We start from the raw sequence: 26,744 nt of genomic DNA on the forward strand, positions 1-26,744 counted from the left end.
TGTTGGCTGGGGACAGACTGTGCTGTGTTCACAGGAGCCACTGCTGCCCAGGCACAGACACACCCTGACATACAGCAACCCCAATGGAGAACCATGGGAATGTTCTATGCTCACAAGCACCAAAGAGATGTTCGGATCTGACACAAGGCGTGCAATGCCTGCTTCCTGAGTGCAGCCACCTGTGCTCCATGGGACTAAGGCAAGCACTGCCCCTGCCTGGGAGGCAGAGCAGGCAGCCCTGCCTGCACCAGCTTTATAGAATCACAGAATCTTTCCAGCTGCAAGAGACCCTCAAGATCATAGAGTCCAACCAAAACCTAGCTCTAGTACTAAACCATGTCCCTGAGAACCCCATCTGTATGTCTTTTAAACACCTCCAGGGATGGTGACTCCACTATTTCCCTGAGCAACCTGTTCCAATGCCTGACAACCCCTTCCATTAAGTAATTTTTTCTAACATACAATCTAAACTTCCCCTGGTGCAACTCGAGGCTGTTTCCTCTCATCCTATAACTTCTTACTTGGGAGAACAGACCAACACCCTCCATGCTACAACCTCCTTTCAGGTAGGTGTGGACAGTGATCAGGTCTCCCCTCAACCTCCTTTTCTCCAGGCTAAACAGCCCCAGTTCCCTCAGCTGCTCTTCATCAGAGTTGTGCTCCAGACCCCTCACCAGCTTTCTTGCCCTTCTCTGAACTCTCTGCAGCACCTCAATGTCTTTCTTGGAGTGAGGGGCACAAAACTGAATACAGGATTCAAGGTGGGGCCTCACCAGCAGCTAGTATAGGGGCACGATCAATCCTCTAGTCCTGCTGGCCACACTATTCCTGATACAAGCCAGGATGCTGTTGGCCTTTTTGCCCACCTGGGCACACTTCTAGCTCATGTTCAGCCGCTGCCAACACCCCCAGGTCCTTTTCCTCCAGACACTTTCCAGCCACTCTTCCCTGAGCCTGTAGCGCTGCCTGGGGTTGTTGTGACCCAAGGGCAGGACCCAGCTCTTGGCCTTGTTGAACCTCTTACAACTGGCCTCAGCCCATTGATCCAGGCAGTTCAGATCCCTCTGTAGAGCCTTCCTACCCTCCAGCAGATCAACACTCCCATCCAATTTGGTGCCATCTGCAAACTTACTGAGGGTGCACTCAATCCTCTCATCCAGATCATTGATAAAGACATTAAACAGAACTGGGGAACACCAGTTGTGACCAGCCACCAACTGGATTTGGCTCTGTTCACCACAGCTCTTTGGGCCCAGCCCTCCAGCCAGATCTTTACGCAGCAAAGAGGATGCCCGACCAGGCCATCAGCAGCCAGCTTCTCCAGGAGGATGCCGTGGGAAACAGTGACAAAGGCTTTACTTAAGTCTTAGCACACAACACCACCTTTGTGCTCCTAGGACAGCCGCCCCATAGAACGCCCATTGCTCCGAGCGCAGAGAGAAAACCCGCCCTCCAAGCCCCAGCAGCCGCCACCGCTCCCCTAAGCCCCGCCCACTGGGACTACCGCTCCCGGCGTGCACCGCGCCCTCCCGCCACCACCCGCTTCCGGCGCCGGGCATGGGGGACATGGCGGATCCTCCTGAGGCGGCCGCGGCGGGGGCGAAGCAGAAAGAAAAACAAAAACATAAGAACAAAAAGAAAGCGGCGACAGGTGGGAGGCGGAGTGAGGGTCCGTGCAGGGTTGGCAGCCGGCTCTCCGGGAAGTCCTCGGGCGGAGGATTGCCCCCCTGTGGCCGTGGGCCTGCTGCTCCGACCTGGCCCATGGGGTCCCTCCGGCTGCCTGAAACCACCGGCGGCCGGGGAGCTTGGCCGCGGTTTCGTATAAGCGGAGAGACAGCGTGGGTGGGGCAGGCTGTGTCCCGGCCTGCAGGGCTGGGGTAGGAGAGGGGTGTGTGTTGGATGTGGTGCGTCCGGCCTGGCAGTGCAGTGGGTGCTCCCCTCAGCCTGGGGTGTCTTGTTCTTGTGTTATAGCCTGTTCAGGACGCGTATTCTAGTCGTGAAATATTTTTTGGTTTTGAAAGCTTAAAGACTTAACTTTTCTACTGTCAGATGCTGAACAGATTCAACAGAGTATTAAACAAAACTTCATGTCCCTGCTTTCAGTTGTTGTATCTTTTGTTGTTAAGCCGAAAGGAGAAGTAACAGTCACTGATGAAAGAGGAGGAAAAAACAACTTATTTTTTTCTTTTTTGTTTTTTCTTCTTTAATACTTAAAACAGTTGATGAATCTGAACTTCTCACTGTGCCAGATGGATGGAAAGAGCCGGCATTTACAAGAGAAGATAATCCCAAAGGGCTGCTGGAAGAAAGCAGTTTTGCAACATTATTCCCCAAGTATAGAGAAGCGTACCTGAAAGAATGCTGGCCACTTGTCCAGAAAGCCTTGGATGAACATGTATGCATACTTCCTGATTGTGATATTATGTGTTATCTCTTGGGAGATACAGGTGTTACTGAAGCTTATAAAAATAGCGCATGTTTCATTTCTGATGCTGTATTTGTGTGTATTTCTACTGTGCTTGTGTTTAGAAGTGGTAGTGTCTTTTTTTTATCAGCGTTGAAGTGGGTGAGAGTCTATGTAGCCAGACTTGCAGTTCTTCACCGATGTCAGCAAAGCTCCTTGGAGCAGCAGCATCTTGTCATCCAGATCCTGACAACTTTGTTGCACCAGAATTCAAAGAGACAGGGAGATGGTCTTTCGGGCCCTATGACACATATATTCAGTCTTTTTTGTTTGTGTCTCTCTGTGAGTTTCACGAAGCTGAAAATTACTTTACAAATTTTGGAAAACAGATCTATATTCAGTGTGTAGTGTTCTGTTTCTTAACTTCTTACTGCCAAAGATGAATTCTGAGGCTCTTATCTAGGGACTGCTTTACTATTTCTTTTCAAATGTTGCAGTATGTGAATGCAACGCTGGATCTAATTGAAGGAAGTATGACTGTCACTACCACTAAGAAGACTTTTGATCCATATGCAATCATCAGGGCTAGAGATTTAATAAAACTTTTGGCAAGAAGCGTTCCATTTGAACAGGTTTGTATTAAATCCTGGAAGTTTGTATCAAATTCTGTCAGAATACTTATAGTACGTTTTCAAAATGTGGGATTTTCAAGTTAGTCAAGTAAAATAAAGTGTATATTTAAAGTAAATATATCTGAAAGTGAAGTGAGAATAATAAAATGCAGTATTCTCTTGACTGTTCTGAATAATACATTTGCATTCAGATTATATTGCCTGCTTCTTGTCTCTTTAGGCAGTTCGTATCCTTCAAGATGATGTTGCATGTGACATCATTAAAATAGGCTCTCTGGTGAGGAAGAGAGACACTTTTATAAAAAGAAGAGGACGACTTCTCGGGCCAAAAGGATCTACTCTGAAGGTATAGGTGCAGTAACCAGAAAATTCTTAAACCTAAGTTTGTGCCAAGTCTTCAGTTTACACTAATTTATTTTATTTTTTTTTGGTGTAGGCCCTGGAACTGTTAACAAACTGTTATATTATGGTGCAAGGCAACACTGTTTCAGCTCTTGGACCCTTTAGTGGGCTAAAAGAGGTAAGGGAAGGCAGATGAGCAGTTTGGATAGTGTTTGTGCCCAACTCGAGGGCAGACGAGAGGCAAGACCTGGCAGCCTTGAGTATCTTACTGACTTTTCAGCCATGTGTTAGTAAGCTACATTTACACAAATGTCCATAGTCTTTGCTGGTTAATTTTGTTTAGACTTTCAGATCTTTCTGTCTTTGAAGTAAAAAAGTATTTATGAAATACTCTTTTTTTTTTTTTAAGCAAGAATTTTTGTAGTTTCAGATAAGAGTTGTAAGAGTGAAAATACTGTGGAGATAATGATTTATAGCCTTAAGGAACATATAGTGGTTTTCGTAACTATGTAGGAGAAAAATGCTTGTCAAAAGCAAGAGTTTCTTACAACACTGTCGAATCCATGGTAACATGAAAGTAATGTTTGTGAGGCATACTGGAGAAACCTGAGAATTATTGATATTTGTGAAGTGCTCTGCCTTCTAGTCGGTCATATGCATTACTGTTTTAAATCTGCCTGCTTTGGGGATGGGGGAGGAGGAAGCATGGTAGTATGCCCAGTACTTGAATTGATTGGAATATGAAATACTTGCTGAGTTCTCAGTTCTCTTTTTTTTTTTTCTTCTGTTAATTAAATACAGGTTAGAAAAGTTGTTCTGGACACCATGAAGAATATACATCCCATATATAACATTAAGGTTAGCATGGTCCACTGTGCATCTTTATTTACAAGAAAATACTGTTTCTTCTCAGAGAGCTGTATGTTAAAAATTTACGTTTTGAAAATGTGTGTAGTGTGCTTTTTAAAAAAAAAAAAAATAAATCTGACTTTAATATTCTCTATTTCATCAGGATATAGAGCCATTATATCCTTAACACTACCTGAGAAGACATCAAAGGAAAAATTTATAAAAACTTTCCTCAATTTGATTATTTGCTTGATACTTGCTCATTTAAACTGGGGCACCTTCTCCAGTGCTTTCTGTCCCCATTTTGAGACATATCTATTTGTCTGGTTTGCTGTTTGTAATTAAACCCCTCTACTCGAAGTGAGAGATAGAAGGTTCAGATGCAGTGTATTCACTGTGCAAAAGTTTACTAAATCTTGTAGTTTGGAGCTCTTGGCTATGACTATAATACTCTTTTTTTAATGACTTATTTGCAACACTCTGAAACTACTGAAGACTTTGATGATCAAGAGGGAATTAGCAAAAGATCCTGAACTGAGATCACAAAGTTGGGAAAGATTTTTGCCCAAGTTCAAGCGGAAGAACTTGAAAAAACGCAAGGAGCCAAAGAAGAAAAATATTAAGAAGGAGTACACACCATTCCCACCTCCACAGCCAGAAAGCCAGGTCAGCTGAAACTTTATTTCGTTATGCAGGAATACAGCGTGACTTGAAATCTCATTCTTGCTAACAAGAGATTGGGAGGCCTTTTCTGTCGAGTTTTGATTTCCTGATGCTATACATATGGCTTAAATAGTATAATAATCTAAAGCTTCTCCATATTTGTCTTGCGCAGATTGATAAAGAATTGGCAAGCGGTGAATACTTCTTGAAAGAAAGACAGAGGAAACGAAAGCGAATGGAAGAGATAAAGGTAAAGTTATTCTAACCCACTGTTTAATTAAAAAGCATTTCACTGCTGATTTGGATTTTTTTTTATCCCTTTTGGCCTGCTCTATTGATAATTCACATTTTTATTGATAACTTCAGGCAAAGCAAGCAGATGCAACCAAGAAAAGACAAGAAGAAAGAAATAAAGCTTTTATCCCACCAAAGGAAAAGCCAGTTGTGAAAACAAAGAAAGGTAATTTTTTTTCCTGTTCTAAAACCTGCTGTTAATTCCTAGGCTGACAGATTTTTCAGAGATGCAGCTGTAGAAAATAAGAAAGATCATACAAAAAAACCCTAGTGGTTGAATCAATGCCCAGAGTTGCCAGGGACAGTAGAAAGATCATGCAGCCCATAACTCTGTACCAATAAAATGACAGTGCTCTGTAGAACACTTTCCTGATGGAGATACTGGGGACAGCCGTCTCAATTGGTTGTTCTGACTACAGCAATTTTTGGCTTTCAGTCTTGTAGTGAAACTGCCATAACTTTTGCGTTCAAATGGCTTTTCTGATAAGAAAAAGAAACCCGGAAGTTAATACTTACTTGAAAACTTAGACCACAAGCAAGTACTGGTATAAGATGTGGATGGACCGCAAGACAGGGACTGGGGGAGCAAAGTCCCTCCCACTGTGAGGTTCAGGCTTGTGACCACCTGAGGAACCTGAACATCCATAAGTTTATAGGACCTGATGAGATGCATCCCACAAGCCCAAGGCAGTTGGCTAATGTAGTTGACAAGCCACTCTGTGTGATACGTGAGAAGTCACAGCAGTCAGGTAAAGTTCCTGGTGACTGGAAAAAGGGAAGCATCACTCCCATTTTTAAAAAGGATAGAAAGGAGCACCCCAGGAACTACTGACCTGTCAGCCTCACCTCTATGCCTGGGGAGATCATGGAACAGGTCCTGCTAGAACAGGGGGCCACATCAGCCTTGTGGCTGCCGTCAAAGAGTCGAATGCAATTTTAGGACTGTATAAGTAGTTACATTTATACAGGCCTAAAATTGCATTCTACCAGTTGAGAGCAACTGTGAGGCTGCTGTGGCCCCTGGAGAAAATATGTTTGACATCCCTATCCTAGGAGCTGTGCTAAGGCACATGGAGGACAGGGAGCTGATTCAGGACAGCCAGCATAGCTTCACCAAGTTCTGCCTGACCAACCTAATGGCCTTCTACAATGGAGTAACTGTGTCAGTGGACGGAGGAAGGACAGCACCTGCCATCTATCTGGGCTTCCATAAAGCCTTTGACAGTGCCCCCCACAACATCCTTCTCCCTAAATTGGAGAGGCATGGATTTGATGGGTGGACTGTTCATTGGATGAGAAACTAGCCAGATGGTTGCACCCAGAGGGTAGTGATCAATGGCTCAGCATCTGGATGGACAGCAGTGACAAGTGTCCCTCAGGGGTCAGTATTGGGGCCAGTACTGTTTAATATCTTCATCAGTGACATAGATAATGGGTTCACATGCACCCTCAGCAAGTTTGCAGATGACACCAAGCTGAGTGGTGCAGTTGACACACCTGAGGGATGAAATGCCATCCAGGGGGACCTGGACAAGCTTGAGAAGTGGTCCCATGTGAATCTCATGAGGCTCAACAAGGCCAAGTGCAAGGTCCTGCACGTGGATTGGGGCAACCTTCGTTATCAATACAGGCTGGGGGATGGAGGGATTGAGAGGAGCCCTGTGGAGGATGACTTGGGGGTACTGGTGGAAGAAAGATCGGACACAAGCCAACAGCGGGTGCTTGCAGCCCAGAAGGCAAATCATATCTTGGGCAGCATCAAAAGGAGCATGGCCATCAGGTTGAGGGAGGTGATTCTGCCCCTCTGCCTCTCTGCTCTGGTGAGACCCCACCTGGAGCCCTGCGTCCAGCTCTCGAGTCCTCAGCACAGCAAAGACATGGACCTGTTGGAGAGGGTCCAGAGGAGGCCACCAAAATGCTCAGGGGGCTGGAACACCTCTCCTATGAGGACATGTTTTTTGAAAAGCATGTGGTCTATAGTGTTGATATAGTACTTTTTTTGATGACAGTAAATTTTTTGTAATCCTGCTATTTACTGTACTGTATCTCAAATACTGTTCTAGCTGCTGTGTGTTTTCACCTGAAATCCTTCAGTCTTCCAAGAATAAATGGCAGCAATAGTTTATGTGTAGAGAAGGAATGAGATCCAAAGAGAACAGCTGGTACCCAGCTGTAGAAATTAACTGTGTGAGGTAGGAGAGTTAGATCCGAACTCGTGACTTGTCCCATAAGACAAAATACCGTCACCTAGAGGAACAAAAGAGTAGGTGATTAATGTTGCTCAGCATTAAGTGTTTAACTGAAGTACTTTGGCACTGCCTGTAGTCTTTTATAAAGGTTTTCATGTAGGGATCAAAGGTCTGTATCATATTCCTCCAGCCCACCCTTCCCCATCCTGTTTCCAACAGTTAATGGGTGGCCAGGCAGAGAGTATAAGGATGGGACGGGCATGTCTGGGATTTTACCACCTTAGTTACTTGCAGAAAGACAAAATGCCATGAAAGTTGCTCTGGCTATACCAACTTAATAACTCATTTCTTCTCTTCTCACATGACACCAACCAAACCAATAGGGCCTGTGTCTATGAGAGTGTGTACGTATTAATTTTGGAGGAGTATGTCTGTGGTCTGAGGCATGGGTGATAATGGTTTGTGTGTATGCAGAGTGTGGCTTCTGTGTTCAAATGCAGTTGTATAGGATTTTTTATATGAATGTTCTCATTCGACTTCTGCTGAAAGAGCTTTGTGGATAATACGAGTTTCAACAAAACTGATTTTTGGAATAGTTGATAAAGTCATTAGTGAACATAAAATGCCACAGCATGCAGTTTACTAGGTTTACATATGAAGTCATCTTGTTGATGGTTAAAATTTAGAATAAGTAAAATTAATGTATGTTATCTTTGTATTTTTTTACCATGTAGCCTCCACTGAGAAAAAAATTGATATTGCAGCCATTAAGGAAAAGGTAAAGAATGCAAAGAAGAAGAAATTAGGAGCACTTCCTGTGGAACAAGTCAAGTTAAAAATGGCAGCAGATGAAAAGAAAAAAAAGAAAAAGTAATTCACCACCCAAGATGCTCATTTGTCTCCTACATTAATGAACATTTTCATACTTGGAAGATTTGAGGCTTCTTGCTGTCAGTGTAACGTGGACAAGAAAAGACTGGGTAGAAAGATTATTCTCTTTTCCTAAGTATGTTTTAATAGGTGGACCTGAAGCAGCTGTGCAAAATTGCGGAAGGTGGTGAAGAAAATTTATGCTGCTGTCTTGTTTGAGAAAATAAGAGCATGTACTTGGATAATATCTATCTGCCTAAAGAGGTTTCGTAATAGAAACATTTAGAAGTATGCAGGATGTTAAATATTAACATCAGAGAACTCAGTGGAAGTTTAAGGTAATTCTTCTGTGAAAGACAACCAAACCACATGCAGCCTCACTTGTGGTGATAACTTTTGCAGATAGGGCAAGATTTATTACTATATTATGCTTTTGTTTCTGTAAAAGCTGATTATTTTTGTGTGTGTTGTCTTGATGTTAATAAACTATTTTAATACATTGTTCTTAAGTCCTTTAATTACTCGTCTGCTGCACAACCTGCGTCTTCTTTTCCAGTGGCTGAGGCCACTGAAGCATATTCTGTGTGATCTGATGAAGTCCACGTGGTGACAATCACTATTTACACCTTCTTTGTCACCTGCCTGATCAGATGGCTGTTCCTGGAGCTGGCTGAGGGCTACACAGGGCATGAGCTGGACCTGAGGGTCCCTGTCTTCACCCTCCTGCAGTTCTTCTATGTGGGGTGAGGCAGGGACAAGAGGGGGATCTGGGGCCAGGCTGGGGCCCAGGGAACAAGGTGGCCCTGCCACAGATGCCCAAGCAGCTCACCAACCCCTTCAGGGAGGATGACCATGACTTAAAAACCACAGTGCTGGTTGTCTGCAGCTTCCAGGTAGCCACCCAAGTGTCTGGGAGGGGGGAGCTAATGTGGGGGAACCAAAGTTCAGGGTCACAGGGGTGTGGGGGGGAAGATAAAGGGGGAAACACGCTGGGGGGATGGGGGGGGGTTTGATGTGACACCAGGTAGTACCAATGTTGGGTGGAACCAAAGCTCGGGGTCATGGGGGTGGGCAAACGATGAGGACACCGGGGGGAAGGGATTTGATGTGACACAGGGCAGAACCAAAGTTTAGGGTCACGGGGCAGAAAGTAAAGGAGGGGACACGGCTAGAAGGGATTCGATGTGATACAAAGCAGAACCAATGCTGGGCGGAACCAAAGTTCAGGGTCACGGGGGCGGGAAAGAAGGCAAAGGAAGGAAAACAGGGGAAAGGATTCGATGTGACACGGATCGGAACTAAAGTTGGATGGAACCACATTTCAGGGTCACGGGGGCGGGAAGTAAAGGAGTGGACACTGGGGGAGCGATTCGATGTGACATAGGTTGGAGCTAAAGTTGGGCGGAACCAAATTTCAGAGTCACGGGGGTAGGAAAGTATAGGAGCCCCCCCCCCGGGGCGGGGCTGAAGCAGGTGTGTGTAACTGGTTTGTAGGGGAGTGCACACTCCTGTGAGCGGCTTTTCTGTTTCTGTGTGAGCTGGCGGGTGAGCGTTGTTCCTGTGGCAGGTTTGGCTGGTGAGGGTCCACTGCGACGTGCATTTCCCACCAGAAACCCAGCCCTCAGGTGACACCGCTGTGCGGGCGCTGAGGGCGGCCCGGTGTCTCGGGGAGAATGAAAGACCCTTCGTGCCGTGAGTGTGCGTGTGTTCCTGCTTTGAAATAAACACGCGCTGCCCAGTGTTTCCGCATCAGGTATCGCACCTGCTGGGGTGAGTCCTCCTCGCGGCTCGCGGCCGGTCCCATCACGTCGCCGAAAAGAAATATTATTTAGGAGTCAGCAATGACTGAAAGTAATTGCAGCCGTTACTTAACGGATACGATTTAGTGCGCAGCCCGAGCGCCGGAACTGCACAGGCGCCAAATACGGGCGGCCAAGGAGCCCAAGGCCTCAGCCACGGGGCGGGGCGTGGGCGGAACCACGAGAAGGGGGCGTGGCAGGGGCGGGGCCACAGGGCGGAGACAGGCTGCAGGGGCTGGACCATGGGACAGAGCCACGGGGCGGGGGCGGGGCCACAGAGGTGGCACAGAGGGGGCGGGGCCACGGGAAGGGGGCGTGGCAGGGGCGGGGGCACAGGACGGAGACAGATTGCAGGGGCTGGGCCATGGGACAGAGCCACGGGGCGGGGGCGGGGCTACGGGGCAGGGGCGGGGCCACAGAGGGGGCGAGGCCACATAGGGGCGGGGCCACGGGGGTTCGGCCCAGGCGTCTGTAGGAGATGCTATAGGGTTTGGTTCTTTTCAGCCTTTGGTGAAAGGATGAAAACTAGACTTCAACATGGGACTCTGCACGCTTTCCCCCGCTTCCTCCCTTTAACCCCAGATACCATCACAATCCTATCCATACTGAGCACATGGGAAGAGAAATAAAGCCCTGAAAAATAACTTCTAGGAATCTGTACCACACCACGGGAATCATGCTGGAAGCAGGAGTGACAACAGTCAGTAACAGGCTTTATTCAGGGGATTTCAAGATAAATGTCATCCAAAACACGAACGCTCATGTAATTCAGGGCCTTGGACCAGATCATGTTCTTCCCCCTTTTCTTCCATTGCGCAGATGCACCTTGCAATCTCTTCTTTCGCAAGTCTCCTCCCATTCGCAGTACAATCACTGCTCCAGAACTGGAGTCCTACCTCGCAGCACTTGGGAAACTCTCCTCTGGCCTCTCCTTTTTCAAGCCACTGGCCTCAGAGGAGCGATTCCAGTGTCTCAACAGACAGACCTAATTGGAGGAGACCTTGCCTGGCTTCCGAGTGCTAGTTGGTTGGTGCAAAAGTAATTGTGGTATTGGACTGTGCGTTTTCAGTCATTAGAACTAGGCTCAAACACATCTTTATTCATCAAAATAGGAACCATTACAATCAACACAGTTTTGCCAACGAATAACAACTTTGTTTATTCCTGTAGCATAAAAATCTATGCTCGGGGATTCTATGAATCAGGATTGCTTTGCATCTGGACAATTGGAAGGGTTGTAGACTTCTTCAAGTCCACCACTATGAACACCAGAAAAGAGAGAATAAGAATTTTAACTTTGATTCCAAGTTTTCAGCCCTACCTTTTATGCAAAGTTTACCAAATTCATAACTATTTGCTACCTGTCTAAAATCTGCTACTACTACTTGAATGACATGACAGCTTTGAGATCTGGAATACCTTCTGATAACTTAAAACTTCCTTTTAAAATTTCTTAATGGTTTACAATCATAGAAACATAAACATTTAAACCAAGACTCTTTAAAACAGTTTACAGAAATCCTACCATCTATGTGAAGAAAAAGAGTGTATGTCTGTGTGCTTGGTTTATGAATAACAAGGTGGACGAATTATTTATCTCAGCCTTTTAAGTATGAAATAATTTAGAAGCAGTTCATGTAATATGGATGCAAAGGAGTGCAAGTTCCTTTGGGGTTTCCTCCTACCTTGGAGCTCTACTGAGCATCACATATGGGTCACTGGACACATGGTAACACCATTGCCAGATGCTATCAGAGAGCACCAGCCTCAGTTCCTCCAAACAATTACTTATGTAAACATAAATATACAAGTCGTTACCTTTTCTATACAGTACAGATACAGGTCACAACTTCTCAGCTGTGCAATTAGTCAATCTGTATACCTGGAAGGATAATGTTCATATCAGGGTTCCATATATTTCAGTGTAGAAGAGCACTAACAAAATTTAGTCGTTTTCACCAGTTTGCTCCGATGTTTCACAGGGTGTCCACTGTACCCTATCATGTAAATGTCCAGCAGGTAGGACTTGCTGGGCTGCAGGCCTTTGGTTGTCTCTGTGGTCACTGCTTTCTGGGCGTTCTGGCTGTGGATATTTACAGAGAACCTTTTCCCATTTCTTCTTTGTATCTGGACCCAAGCACTGGTTCTGCTGTTTTCTTCTGCTCTTAATTGTAATTGTCACCAACTTCCCTTTTGTAGATGCAGAATTTGTTTCTCTCCTGTGTCCCCAGCCACGCCACTGTGACTGAAGAACATGTGTGGAGTTTGTAAAAGGTTTTGATTCATGTATCTTCAGGAGGGGAAGGAAACAACTGCTTGCTGGGCCTTGTGGTAGACAGGACCTTCAGCAGAGAAGCACCTTTTTTGCTTCCTTTCAGCCTAATGAGCTTTTGCTTTTCCTCAAAGCTGGAACTGCTGCACACCCTCCACATTACAGACAAGAGAAGCTTTCCATCTCTTCTCACTTGGATCTGAACAGCATCCAGGCATGAACGAACAGAGAAGGTGACTTTTTGGTGAGATGAAACAGGAGCAAACCATAGAAATTTGGCTCCCTTTCTCTTGATTAATACATCTGTAACTTTGCTATGCTTCAGTTCAACTGTTTTCTGTTTAGCCTCCTCCTCTGTTCTGGCAAAGGTGCCAATATACATGGTGCTCATGTTAGTGTTGGTTTTTATTGCAAACATATCAAAGTAGTGCTGCGTATGGGGCTTCAGGTCAGACACTGTGAAGAAGTTCTTGTTCCCAATACAAACTTTATGCAGGTCAACTCTTGGCTTTGAGGACGATTGCCACTCAAACTTTGATGATTACTTTATTAATATATACACTTTAATTGTGCTTTTTAAATTTAGGACCCACAGCTGAGGCATCTGTATAGCTTTAGCATCAGATCTCTATCTGTACTAAAACTTTTAACAAACTTCAGGGAGTCTTGTCTTTCTGTTGTTATGGAGCGAAAAGGCTTTGGATTGTGTTTAGTCTTTTTGTCTTGTTATGGTTGACAGGTCTCAGGGATTGTTGGCTGGGCATTTATTTACTTGAAATGGAAAATCAAGAAAGCCTACTCATATTCCTGAATGCAAGTTAAACCAAGGGATTTGTCTGGTTAAGAGTCCATATCTGACTGGTGACTGCCTGCATGACTCAATGTTGGTACTTTTTGCATCTGTTATCTCAGATAATATAACTATACAGTTATAACACTTGTATAAAAAGTAAAGAATAGAAAACAAAGAGGATTTGGAAGGGTGAAAAAGGGTTTTTTTGTATTTTCAGAACAGCTTGAACTATTGCAAATTATCTCCTTAAACTGATGTTAGAGTTTACAGAGCTGCAAAAAAGTACCCCGAAGGCTGTATTTATATATCAGTGGTTTGCATTTATCATATGGAATTCATGGGCATTTATGCCATGAGATAAGTGTGGACAGCTCAAAGTGGTTTGATCATTAGGAGTTAAATATCTGGATTTTTGAATGTCCTTAAAATGAGATGCAGTAGTTGTTTAGCTTTGACTTTTTGACTTCCAGGCTTTTTTGTTTGAAAGATACTGTGTTGTAAAGTTTTGTGATTTTTTCCCCTTAAGCCCTAGTGATTTACAGAGTTTTTAATGAAGCTTTTTCTATGGTATTTCCTTAGAGCTGCTGAAGTATACAGTTAAATGACAGTGCTGTGAACGTTTTGAACTTTAAGGGCTCTGTGTTCGTTCTGTTTGCTCTCCTGGAGACCAAGCATTGATTAAACTAAGCAGGGGAGAATTCCTGCTGAGCTCATTTTTGCCCCTGGACACAACAGCGTGTGCTCTTTTCTCTCCTGCATTTCTCTTTGCAGTGGTAGGATCTAACTGCACACGGCTGCCATGGGGCAGATGCCGTGCTTGGGGGGCAGACACTGTGCTTGGGGGGCAGACGCTGTGCTGGGGTGGCAGCCCTAGGCAAGAGAGCGTACTCAGAGTTAGTCCTGCTGCCCGTGTGCCGCTTGCCATCCCATTTTCAGATGGAAAAGATGAGAGGTAATGGGTACAAGTTACTCCTGGGGATATTCTGATTGGACACAAGAGGGAAATTTTTCACAGTGAGAACAATCAGCCATTGGGATAATCTCCCCAGGGAAGTGGTAGAATCCCCAACAAGGGACATTTCTAAGATTCAGCTGGACAGAGCGCTGGGTCATCTTGTCTAGAATGTGCTTTTGCCAAGAAAGGTTGGACCAGATGATCCTTGTGGTCCCTTCCAACATGGTATTCTATGATTCTATGATACATGAAGCTTGAGGCTTTGGTCTTGCACAAAAGAGAACGGTGAAAACACAAAGGAGGAGGAAAACAGCCTCCCTTTTTAACAGATAAACCTATGGCCTTGCTTTTGTAATGTTTGCTGGGTTTTGTTTGTTTGTTTGTTGTCTGTTTGTGGTGTTTGTTTGTTTTAAACAACCTAATCTGCCTAGTTTGGAAGACAGACCTGAGCTTGACTCTCTCATAAGTAGGTCAGCATGGGTACTGAGACCCTTGTCACTGAAGTGTGGAAAAGAAACTGCTCATCTCCTGTCTGCCAGTATGATGTCTTGGCTACAGAAGCTCTGGTAGCCAAGAAACTAAAGATATATGAAGAGCAAAGATATATCAAGGTCAAAATTCAGAATTTTGTCCCCAGCCATATTTGCATTTTGAAAAATTATTTATTCAGGGAATGCTGTGGTTCTGAGACGACTCTACTGCAAGCAGTTAAGTACCTGAAAGAGTAACATGAGAAACTTTGGGTCCCAGTTCCAGTTCAGAAACCCCCAGCAGTGGGGTCGGGACTGGGTATGCAGAAACACTGACAGCTACCACAGGGGCAGGACTGCAGAAACAAGCATCAAGGGGAACTCCCCAGCTTCTTTACAGCACTGTGTGCCTGTGCTCTGCGGCAGGGCAGGATGCAGGGGCATCTAAACCCACCTCTGAATAAATACAGATCACTATGGTCCAGATGTGAGCTTGTGCAGCTCTGCTCCTTCCAGCCTCCTGCTGCTTTCTGCCTGCTCCAGATGTGCAGGTTCTGGGAGACTCAGCCCCTGGCAGCTGTTGAGCCAAACGCATAACTATGGGCACAGCATGATTTTATTTGGAGATTTATGCCATCTTTCCCAGCATTGTGTTTCTCAGCATTGTACAGGTTGGAGCTGAATGTGAAGGTTTTTTTGTGCACCAGCAGTTAAGCTTTAGATCATATAGCAAATACACAATTGCTGTACATGGGAAGCAGGTAATAATGATTTATTGTTTGAAACAGCATCCAAAAACTCTATGCCCAGAAAAACAAAACAAAACAAAACATGAAATCAAAACCAAAACCACAAAAAACCCCAAACAAACAAAACAACCCAAAAACCTATAAAAGAAACAAACCACAAAAGATTGCAGTGATAAATAATCATGTGTAAACACAAGTGAAACTATGTCTTGGCACAGGTGATGTGTTTAAAACCAAATTCCAAGCAAAAAGAAGTACCAATGGCCCCAGTACACTGCAAGACTGGGAAACACACTGCCTGCCCCAGGATGCAAATGTCAGAGCTCACAGTGGTACATAAATTCTTTAAAAAAAATGCTTAAATGCAAAACCTCTCAAGGCTACTCTGCATCTTGCTGGGGGAGTGACTGAGGAAAGAGTGCAGTAGGAACAAGAGGTGCATGACCTGCCTGGGGCCTCAGCCACCCCTGCAGCCCTTCCTGAGCAAGTGTGGCAGGCAGCTGCCTGCACCTTGGTGTGCTGCCTGGGCAGCGTGCTCCCGTATCCACCGAATCCCATTCACACCACTCACTTTGAAAATGCACATGGGTAATTTAAAACCAGTTACTTTACTAGGCAATGAGGAAGTTCTCCTAGCTGCCGCCTGCAACCAAGATGGTATGTCTGTACTTGTAAATCACCTGTGGATGCAAACAATGTCTCTACCAATCTTTGTGTTGCCAGTAACTTATCTGGAGGGAAGGGATGAGTTGATTCAAGGGCTCTCGTGGTCTTCTGCATGTGTGTCACTCACTGGCAGGTGCTACAGGCCAGCGTTTTGGTAGCAGCCAGGTGGCCAGAATTGTCAGGATAAGGAGTAACAGCCTTAAAACAACAACGCTGATGCAGTACTTGTCACATGCAGATTTGCTGTCCCACTCTGGGTACCAGTTGGAATAACCTATGAACAAAACAAGTTACTTGTTTTCAAGTATAACTGCACCAAGGGCAACAAATGGAAGTAGTAATTCTGGTGGTACTTACTAGTGACTTTGTCACGTTCTGCATTTCCTAGAGAGAGAAAAGAAGTACACATAAGCAGACTTACATGTTATAAACAATTTGAGTCTTAAGCCAAAGGGAATGAAGTGTAAGCCTCAGGACAGGCTTACAAATGCAGCTATGGGAGCTGTGTTTCTTTTCAGGAAGAAGCAAAGACCCACTGACTTTGGGAGAACCCTGTGGTCGTTCTTGGGGCTTTGCTGGAGAGTTCTTGATCACATCGTGTTGACTTGGCCTCAGGTTGTACCAAGGGAAGTTCATATTGTATATTAGGAAACATTTCTTCATGGAAAGCGTTGTCAGGCATTGGAACAGGCTGCCCAGGGAAGTGGTTGAGCCACCATCCCTGGAGGTGTTTAAAAGATGTATAGACGAGGTTCTTAGGGACATGGTTTGGTGCCAGAGTTTGGTTAATGGTTGGACTCAATGATCTTGAGGATCTCTTCCAACCAAAATGATTCTATGATTCTATGATGCTATGACTTCTCCTCCCACCAGTGGCTGGCATGGAGAGGACTCACTCCCCCAGGTGTGTTTCCCAAAATCATTTTGGCTTTTGCCCAGTGCTTTGCCTTTAAGATCCTTGGCCTGTAGCTAACATTAAACAGTCACGTGTGTCAGGGACTCTTTCTTGTTCCTGCATTGCTAGTGTTTTAACACCACATTCCTGCTCCATTAGTTGACCTGGGGTCAAGTGCTAGGCAGAAGTGTGACCATAGCCTCAGCCCCCACAGGGATGTCCACAGTACAGTGCCATGTCCTTCTTATGGGAATTACAGAAGGTCTCCTCCCCACTTGACTCCATCCATCCACTGCAAAGCCAAGTGCAGGAGAATCAGGTGGGCTGCCAGGGTGTCAGGCTGAGCACCATGTCCCTGTGAAGGGCTCTTATGTGTCAGCCTGGCTCTCTCCCGGTGCTTAGGGGAAAGCAGATGGCTTTGCTGATGTTCACTGGAGCAAGCAGCTCTGGCAGGACCATGGCAGCTCTCTTCTCCTACAGCGCACAGCATGGGCAAGGCTGGCTTGGACCTGCACCAGCTCACACTGCAGATCATGCACCAGGTAGCAAACTGGAACCCCTGAGAGGGGACGTGGACTCCCTTCTGTGCTTCCCATTTCTGTTAGCAGTAACTTCTGGCAGGGATAATGACACCTTAAACTGGAGCCACTATATCTCCTGTATCATACTGTCCAGCACCCAAAGAGCAAACCCAACGCATCACTCCCCAAAATAGAAAGCAGGCTCTTGGTGGCCTCCTCCCCTCTCTTTGTGCATCACTGCTCACTTGGCTTCTGGTTGCAGTTTTTCAGACTATATTTAGGAACAGGAGAGTGCTGTGCCTGCCACCTGCCAGTATCTTTAGTGTGCTTCTTCCCTTTCTACATGTATTTGGGGAGGAGGGCTGGTTGTCTGCTACTTACTACACAACCGGCTGGCACACTGCTCGCCGTTGCACTCGCTGCACGCTGCTCCCGTCTTATATGGGTGCCCTGGGTAATTCCCACTGCAAAGGAAAGTAACACTGCTCTCAAACCACCCTTGGGATGAGAACCTTAATACCTGCTGCTAATTAGTTTTTAACCTGGGTTCTGTTTCACTTGTGTTGATAAGGAGATGGTTTTTGGATGGACAGTCCCTGTCTGAGTGCCCTGTGCCCAAGATAGGCAGCAAAGCAGGAGAGGTTGAGTGTAATTGGGCACCCTGTTTAGAAACCTGGAGACAGCAGTATTGCTAACCTGGGAATTAAAATAGTCTCAACTCTGGATAATTTGTGTGTGTGGAGACTGTGAGCTCTCAAAAAACACAGATGGACTGATCTAATAAAGTTGCATCCTGTGAGAAAGAAGGAGTAGAACCCAAATCCTGTGAAATATTTGTAGTGAAAAACCTTACGCCGGCCCGTAGTTGCAGATGAAGTGTGCTGCATTGGTTACGGAGATGTCTGTCATCTTGGGACAGAAGTGGACAGCACAGCCAACCTTGTAGCTTGTAGCCCAAACAATCTGCAAAAACAGATGTGTACATTGGTGACAAAAGCTTTGCTTTAACATCTGAAGCATTAGAGAGAAAACCTTCTCTCCTCTGTTTCACAACAACAAATTGGCTGAGGAACACTCCTTGGGCAAGCTTCATGGCGGAAGGCATCACTGATGGATCTTGAAATCATAGTTTATTCTGAAAAATGCTGTGTTATTTTGCCCATTTTACCAGATATTTGTAAAAATGACTCTGAAAGAAGGAATAACTGGCTGTAACAGGTAGTTTTCCCTTCTTGCAAAGATGAAGTTAATCTCCTTTGCTTCAAGGTAATCTATTAGCTTTCTGTCTTTCCTGCTGGGGGAGATCAGATCAAATCTGTGCAGAAAAGGCTGAATGATCTGCTACAGCTCTGAAGAGGGCTGATTTCCCCTGTACTAAATCCATCAGGGAAACATGGACAGATTGCTGGAAGGCACTGGTGTTTTGGAAGGAGCAGGGAGAAGGAGCATGTCTGGGCTATTTTCCTGCTTTTTAGCATCACAGCCATGACTAAGAAAATCTAGAGGCAAGTGCATGACACCATCTGTTGATTCTCTGTCTACCAGAAGACATTTGGTTTGATCCTGCATCCTATATTCAGCTCAGAGATTTCAGTGCCGCCAAATGCTGCAGTCCTGGAAAAACAAACCCTGTGAGAGAGGGGAGATGGGAGCACAGTGGTACCTGATGGTGGTACAACAGCAGTCATGACTAACTATGTGAGAGATGTGGAGAGATCCTGGCAGCACAGGAGGTGAAGAAACACAGTTGTACCTCCACCGCCTCAAAGGTGAGGCCTGGCCCTTTCTGTTTGTGCCAGTTCTGGGAAAAGGGGACAACCCTCAGGCTCCTGAGGATGTTCTCAGTGCAGCAGCAGGGCAGAGGCTCTTTCCTGATGACAGACATAGACAACTGGATCCCGAAGGACAGTAAAGGACCAAATCACAGAATCCTCACCATCCCAGTTGGCCACTGGCTGAGGCATATGTTGGGGATGTGGTTCTAGTATCTACAGTAATCAGTAATTGTACCCAGGGGGAAACTTCTCCATGGCTGGGAAGAGAGAAAAGGAACAAGGGGTTCCCTGGAGGTGCAAACCCAAGGATGGCTCCCAAAGCTGGCAGATATACAACTTCTAGCTACAGTCACTACCACTGCTGACTCCAAGTGAGAATAATCTTATTTTCTCATTCTTCCCCATGCAACTGCCTGAGCTGCTTCTCTACAAACAGTATGGTAAACACCACTGCACCTTAGTGCCAGGTGAGGTGTGTTTCACTGTGGTTTCCAGATGCTGACTTCTGCCATGTCCTTGTGAGCAAGGTCAAAAAGCAGCACGCTACCACCCCTCATGGCTCCTGCATCTAAATATCTTCTCTGCACGTGTTGCATGTGTTGTTCAGATACCACACCAGCTTCAGCTCATCTCTTCAAGTCCTAAATGCAAATGTGTATCTCCACAGAAAATATTAAATAGCCTCAGGCTAAAATATAATCCCTAGAGTCACCGTTACAAGCCATCCTGCTCTTCCATAGCTGTGGCTAGTGACTAGGGCATGGCAGTGACACTCCTCTCCCTCACTTTGGCTTCTTTGGGAGTTGTGGATGGGAAAAATTGCACACATGATGCTTGCAGAGCTGCAGCCACCTCTTTACATGCCGGTATTTCCCCAGCCCTTGGTATGTGGATGCTGCCTGCCAGAGCTAGAGCCTCATCCCGCCACGCACTGCAGCTCATAGCCATTGCCTTGCCTGGTTTTTGGCCACAGCTTGGCTAAATCTGACTGCACGATGGCTGTCCTGTTTTCTTCCTGGAAGCAAATTGCAACTGACATAAAAATAATAATGCAGTGCTCTTTTCCTCCCTAAAATGGGAACATGAGAGCATCTTGTGCACACAGGCATAAAATAAAACTGCAGCACTTGAAAACCAGTTCATTGAATCAAAATGGTAATACCAGTTCATGGTTTAGATGGAGAAATGCAATGCCTACCTGTGTATAGTGGCCGCATACTCCTCTGCACTTATTGGTGGCATAATCGTAGGCGCTGACCTCTTTGTACCAAGAGGAGATGGCTCCTTGCACAGTAAAACCAGAAAGTGTGCCAGTCCAGAGGTTTTCTCCAACAGGGGTAAATTTGGGGTGAGCCTGCCCTGGTTCTCTGAGGTGCGTATTATGTTTAAACAGGCATTTCTTTGCCCAAGCTTTCGCTGTCTTTGCCAAATCTGGATCCCAGCTCTGCAAAATAAAGACAACTAAAAATCACTTTTGGTATCTTAGAAATGCAGTTATTTAGAGTAATTTTTGGGCGAAGCTGGATCTCAGTATTGCATGTGCTTCAGGTTTGTTTGTTTTTTGCTGAGATACACCGAGTTACATGGTAAATGGACTTGTAGGATCATTTATAATTTGAAATTAGTTACTCATAAAACTTGAGGAAGTTTTAAGGGTGGTGAGTGATCTTGGTTGACTGGTTGGTTGGACACCGAGAGCTGTATGTCAGTCAAAAACAGTGTTTGGGGTGCAATCTGCATTTCCAGGCTGTGTCAGCCATGAGAGAATGTTAATGTAATTTAAACAGTGAATTTACAGGAAATCTGGAGACTGAGGGATATGCTTACCTTACCAATCAGGCTGGAGTCTTGGGCAGCCTCATGCATGAAGGCCACTGTTTGCAGGTCAGCTCAGAAGCACTCTGGGTTTATTGGGACAGTTTAAACTCAGCCCCTGTGGCAGATGCACTCACTCATCCAATGACAGCCCCTTGGTTTGCATCTTTGTGTTTGGTGGCTTCAAATGCCAGTATTGAGTTTGCATGTATGGAATCACTCTTTCACTTGCTCTTCAATCCTACAGAAAGTGATTATTTAAGCAACTGAGTTGTATAAACGTCTTTTGTTTGCACTGGAGGTGGTGTCTGGTTTTGCTAGATTTTCTTTGGCACACAATGTGATTGAGCAAATACAACAATGTACCTCCCAAAAAATGCAGTACCATGAATGTATGGCTCTGGTTCTAATTACACTTTGTGCCATGTAAATTAAGTTGTTGAGCACTGCTGAACTACTTTGGATTAGACTTTAAAAAAACCAAACAACTTTTATTTGTCCTTTTCTATATGGATTAAAATATCTCAGTTGCATCTGCAAACATAGAATCACTAGAGAAATTGTTCTGAATGGATCAGTAATAGTGACTAAGGAAAAGGTGATTTTTAGTTTTTATGGCTATGCTTTACATAATATAACTTTTTTGTACCTTAGATAAATCTGAAACAATTTGTGTATTGTTTGTGTTGCCAATAACTAATTAAAAATTGCAAGATCATACCAAAATACATCTACTGAGATCTGAAAAGATTTTTGTAACTTATGTCTTCCATTTCTTCCTATGGCTAACATTTGGCGGGGGAGAGGTGTGTATTTGCCCACAAAAACTAACACATAAATAATTTGCCTAGGAACACAGTGTATCCAATATTAAATGTAAACTTGGGGTGGGGGGGTCTTAATTCAAGTGAGCAGTTGATATTTCCTTAGGTGGTAACTTCTAAGGACAATGAACAAAATTGGGTATTGTACAAAGTTTTCTTCCAGTCCCAGCATTACTGCAAATTGAGGGGCTGCAGTTCACATCTTGGCGATGCTCCGAGGTCACAAGGAGAAGACCCTGCTGAAACATGTATGACAGTGGCGGACGCACCTCAGTGTTTTTCACATTCTGCTTTTTGAGGGTCTGCACCCCTCTTTTCTCCTTCATCCTATAATAGTATTAATAATAAGTCTAAAGTTTCATAAAGCTATACATAATAATAAGCTTAAAGGTAATAAGTTTAAAGGTACTTTCCTTTTTTGTGTGACTGCTTGAACTGGCTGACTGGTGTAAAAGCAATGTGCAGAAATTTATATTCTGGAATGATCTTTAGTATAACTATAATTGTACTCCTTATTTTCTTATGAAACTGCATTTATGCAAATAGATTGGACTAAACTGCACAGGGAAAATGCGCAAGACAGGGAGATTTGCAGATAGATATTATTGCTGTTTGAGAAAAGAGCAATTACACTCTTTTTTAACCCATGAACAATTTCTCAGTTTTGGTTTTATAACCAAGACGAGTTGTTTGGTGATTTGGAGAGGGAAAATACACATGATTTGTGAAAAGTGATGTGAGGCAGCAGTAAGTCAAAGGAGATTGTTGTGGAGCCCTGATGAAGCTGATGAGACTCTGTCTGCTGGTTTTGAAGAACCTTAGAGCAGACCTAAGCAACACTTTGAGTGAATGGGAAAGGGGAAACATTTGTCAGGTAAAAAAATGTTACATTAACATTATCATTTTCTAATAAATGTATTGCAATATTGCTTGGCTTTTGTTACTTGCAGTTAAAGAAGTTGCTGTCTTGAATTTTTTTTTCAAAAATTCCTTTTCCAAAAGGTGGAAATGCCCTGAGTTCATAGCCTTCATTTTTATTTATCTTGGTGGACAGTTATCTACAGTAAGCAGAAATTCCCTGTGAAATAAGGACGTAATCTTCTTTTCCTCATTTTTGAAGTTATAAAGACCATTCAAAAATTAAGAAATATGCTGTTTTCAGTTGCAATGCTTTTACTTCCATAATAGATACTATCAGGTAGTGTACTTCTTTCTCTTTTTCCTGAAAGAGATCTAGGGGTTTTGCAGTGTTTTAAAACAAAGTTATGATTAGTTTAGGGTTTTTGAGGTTGGTTTTTTTTTTTGTTGTTTTGGTTTGGTTTGGTTTGGTTGTTGGTTTGGTGGGCTTTTTTTTGTAATAAACTTTCTTTGTTTCTTAATCTATTTTTTCTTCCTCCCCGCCTCAGATTTCAGTTCTTTAATTTTTCAAAAGGAAAAACTAGGCACAAAATTACCCTAATTTTAAAAGATGCATACGGTTCTGTTAATACATCACAGCAAGATTTGGTTAGCGTGGGGCCAGTGAAGCAATCTAGAAAGCAGTGTCTGGAGCAATATGCAGTGGAAGTTCAGGATCCACACTGGAAAGGCTTCCTACCACCCAGCTGAAGAAAGCTGAAGTAAAAGACATCTAAAAGAGAAACTACACAGTTTCCTGTGAGGTTGAGCTTGTTCATTGCTCACCTACCCTTCCCTGATGGGCGCTTCTCTTTCAGTGTTTGACAACTAGAAATAGAAAATGCACTTTTTAATTTTTTTTGAACTTTCATTGAGGTGTTGCTAACTATGGATGTGGTTATGTCCTCTTCTGGTGATGACCATGTAAGATGGCAAGAAAGAGGAGCAAAAGGAGAGAGATGAGAATTAGGACAATTGCTGTGGTCTGTTTGATTGATCTGTGGAGGTTATTGCAGGAGGAAACTCAAATATTACCCAATCAAAGCACAAAAGGTGATGGAAGTTGCAAGAGGCAGCTCCTAAGCTACTGGAATTGAACATCTCACAAATCAGAGATGGACTTCTCAGCCATAAGCCCAGCTTTGTGCACGCATTTACAGCTTCCTCCTTGATGGGTTTTCTACGTGCCACCTAGCCGGTGAAATGTGAAGTGGCCGCTTCAGTGGTTTGGGTATCACAGAATCATAGAATGTCCTGAGTTGGAAGGGACCCACAAGGATCATCGACTCCAACTCCTGTCCCTGCGTAGGACAATGCCACAGTTCACACCGTGTGTCTGAAGGCATTGTCTACTCTGTTCTTTAATACTGTCAGGCTTGGGGCCGTGACTGCTTCCCTGGGGAGCCAGGCTGTCTTTTGCACAGTGGCTGCAGATATTATTGGCCCCTGATGAGGTTGGGGGGAAGGAAGGAGGGCAGAGCGGTGCAGGACCTGATGCCTCCAGCGCTCGCTCCGGCTGCACTTGTTGCTTTTTGGCTTCCCCTGCAGCCCCAGCACCTGTGAGCAGCTGCTCTGTTGGCTCGGTCCCCAAGAGCCTTGCAAAGAAAGCTTAGAGACAGCTCTCCAGCGTTGTTTGGCAACGGTCTCTGCCTTTGCTGACTCAAGTATGAAAGGTTGTGCTTGGGTCTGCACATAAATTACACCCTGGGCTGTTGAGCTGTGGTGCCTTGGAACGAGGAGGCTTTTCACAGCACAAAACGACAGCGTTAGGTTGAGCATTGAAATCTTGGGGTTCAAATGAGGAAATTAAGCCAGACAGAAGTATACACACACCCGATTGCATAAAGCCATCTGATAATCAGAGCCTTTTTCTCTGTTTTAAAAAGAAGTAGGTCTTATGACTCCAGGAAGTTAGTTTCTTTTTTCTTTTTTCTTTTTTTTTGCACTTGATCACAAAACAATCTTTGAGAATCATAAACACCATCACAATGCTACACACTTGCATGTAAGTCGTGAACATCCCCTTACCATGTAGAGCATGTTGCTTGCTGGTGGGTTCACTCCAGACCGGAATCTGTTATGAGCTTGCACACATTCCTCAATAAACTTTGGATCTCCAACATCAGGCAGTGTTGATGGTTGATAGGAGTCAGAGGAACAACAGAACTGCAGTAACACCAGCACACAAGCAAAAAATATGCTCCTCATGATTCTCAGCCTCTCGTCTTCCAGCTTTTAAGAGCAGAGTGTTTCAGCTGTACAAAGTGGTTTTGGCTCTATCAGCAGCGTTTTGCTTGGAAGGCTTGTGGGCTGGACTTATCTTAGCCATGGTAACTGAATATGGCTTTAGTCACAGGAAATGAGTCATAATGCAGGAGCGTGGCTATGAGAATGAGGAAATTAAGCTACAAAATCACCTCAGAGCTGTGGCAGCGTTGTCTTATTTTTTCTTCTCTAGTTGTGATGGGCAAGCTTTTTCAGTCCTGTCCTTTGGACTTATGTTTGTTTTGTTTTGTTTTGTTTTGTTGGCCCTCATCATCCCATCCATAGCAATCACTATATCACTATGGATTAAAGTTTTGGATACATTTTCTGCTTTTCATGAAAATAGCATTAGTGTTACAGCAGTTACCCTGAGCCCAAGTGCTGTGAGAAGCAATTGATTTGAACTATGGCTTCTACTACAGTATGAACAGTCACTTTGCTTGTACATCGAATTATTGGAGGGTTAAGTTTGGCTGAGAAATGCAATTTAAACATGCTGCAGTTATTGATGTGTTTTTCCTGTGATCATATGCTTGTGATCTGTGTTGCTATCAATTTCTCCTTCTATATGCTTTAGAAATTTGTAATTAATTCCATGCAACCCAAGCCCCAAACAGAGCTGAGTGCTATGAGGGTAGGTGCTGTCTCATACCAGGTGCCCAGCACCTATGTAGCCAGGAGTTGGAAGCTGATGTCCCATGCATGTTGTTTCGGATGCCCAACACTCTCTGCTCAGACCCACCACCATCACCACACTCTTCTTCATACTGCCCATAACTATTACCTGTCCATCAAGTTCAGGCCCTTTCCCACAGTCCCAACCTGGACATGTCTGTGGGAATGAAGTTGGGTTTCTTCCTACTCCAGGACTCGTTTTAAGAATCTGTCTCCTTTGAACACCTGGGCCCTCAGTTGTCACTTCTGGCCATGCAGTCCTGTAGTGTTGGGGCTGGTGGCAAAGCCACATTCAGGTTTCTGGTCTGGGTCACACTGTGAGCCTGCAACACTAGCCCTACCACACACACATCTTTGGGCCACACACCCACAGCTATTCAAGAGGAGACTATTTACAGGCGAAAAGTGTCTCTGAGGATGAGAAACACTATGTTCACAACTTCCCTACAGACCGTTTTTTAGAGCAGAATAATGTGGTGGGTTGACCTCTGCCAGCAGCCAAGCACCCACATGGCCACTCACTGACTTTCCCCTTCCCCACCGGGACACGGGGAAAACAGGACTAAGAAAAGTGAGAAAAATCGTGGGTCAGGGAAAAGACAGCTTAATATCTGTGGAAAGAAGAGGAAACAAATAAAACCCCTGAGTGATGGAAAGGCAATCACTCACCACCCTCAATGACTGTCCAATGCCCAGACAGTCTCTGAGCAAAGGCCACCTGGAAGGGAGCCCCCCCACCTTTCTTATTCCTCTACCCCTTTTTTTCTTTCTTTTGCTGAACATGATGTTATATGGTATAGAAAATCCCTTTGGTCAATTTGGGTCAGCTGTCCCACCTTTGTCCACTTGACCATCCCCGGCCTGCTTGCTGTTGCTACGTATAAAAGATGGCACCAGACAAGAGTTAACAATTGTGAAATTAAACATATACCTTCTTACATGGTGACATTTTGCAGCATATGACAAAAGCCCAGACTTTGCGGGCTCATTTTTATTCTGTGGGATGCTCCTTCAGAGCTGCAATGTGCCTCAGAATTTGAGTCACTGTGTTCTCCAGACATTAGGACTAAGATAAAGCAGGAGAAACAGCTTTAAATATTGATAGGGTAGCTATGCATTGCTAATATCAG

General features: G+C 44.6%; 2 protein-coding genes across 2 annotated transcripts; one reads left to right on the plus strand and one right to left on the minus strand.

Annotated features, from left to right (window-relative positions):
- The first annotated feature begins 1,460 nt into the window (after nucleotides 1-1,460).
- On the plus strand, nucleotides 1,461-8,736 carry KRR1 (KRR1 small subunit processome component homolog). The gene is made up of 10 exons (XM_080340630.1): nucleotides 1,461-1,651; nucleotides 2,220-2,395; nucleotides 2,902-3,036; nucleotides 3,257-3,382; nucleotides 3,473-3,556; nucleotides 4,180-4,236; nucleotides 4,723-4,893; nucleotides 5,063-5,140; nucleotides 5,257-5,350; nucleotides 8,108-8,736. Exons 1-10 carry the CDS (start codon nucleotides 1,558-1,560, stop codon nucleotides 8,245-8,247), a joined length of 1,155 nt encoding a protein of 384 aa, XP_080196756.1. The 5' UTR covers nucleotides 1,461-1,557; the 3' UTR covers nucleotides 8,248-8,736.
- Nucleotides 8,737-15,974: 7,238 nt separating this feature from the next.
- Nucleotides 15,975-24,908, minus strand: GLIPR1 (GLI pathogenesis related 1). The gene is made up of 6 exons (XM_080340670.1): nucleotides 24,703-24,908; nucleotides 20,337-20,582; nucleotides 18,217-18,326; nucleotides 17,745-17,827; nucleotides 16,305-16,331; nucleotides 15,975-16,221 (listed from the first exon to the last, which is right to left on the minus strand). The coding sequence occupies exons 1-6, from the start codon at nucleotides 24,880-24,882 to the stop codon at nucleotides 16,067-16,069; spliced, it is 801 nt and encodes a 266-aa protein (XP_080196796.1). The 5' UTR covers nucleotides 24,883-24,908; the 3' UTR covers nucleotides 15,975-16,066.
- Between the last annotated feature and the right edge of the window lie 1,836 nt (nucleotides 24,909-26,744).

This window comes from Nesoenas mayeri, assembly GCF_963082525.1.
Source record: "Nesoenas mayeri genome assembly, chromosome: 1".
In the NCBI taxonomy this organism is placed as follows: domain Eukaryota; kingdom Metazoa; phylum Chordata; class Aves; order Columbiformes; family Columbidae; genus Nesoenas; species Nesoenas mayeri.

Excerpts from the sequence above, each read along its gene's own strand:
- GLIPR1 (XM_080340670.1), bottom strand. The coding sequence starts at position 24,882 with ATGAGGAGCATATTTTTTGCTTGTGTGCTGGTGTTACTGCAGTTCTGT. Across the intron at positions 20,583-24,702 it reads CAAGCAACATGCTCTACATG|AGCTGGGATCCAGATTTGGC; the intron begins GTAAGGGGATGT and ends TTTATTTTGCAG. Across the intron at positions 16,222-16,304 it reads AGAACGTGACAAAGTCACTA|GTTATTCCAACTGGTACCCA; the intron begins GTAAGTACCACC and ends TTTTGTTCATAG.
- KRR1 (XM_080340630.1), top strand. The coding sequence starts at position 1,558 with ATGGGGGACATGGCGGATCCTCCTGAGGCGGCCGCGGCGGGGGCGAAG. Across the intron at positions 2,396-2,901 it reads AGAAAGCCTTGGATGAACAT|TATGTGAATGCAACGCTGGA; the intron begins GTATGCATACTT and ends CAAATGTTGCAG. Across the intron at positions 4,237-4,722 it reads ATCCCATATATAACATTAAG|ACTTTGATGATCAAGAGGGA; the intron begins GTTAGCATGGTC and ends AAACTACTGAAG.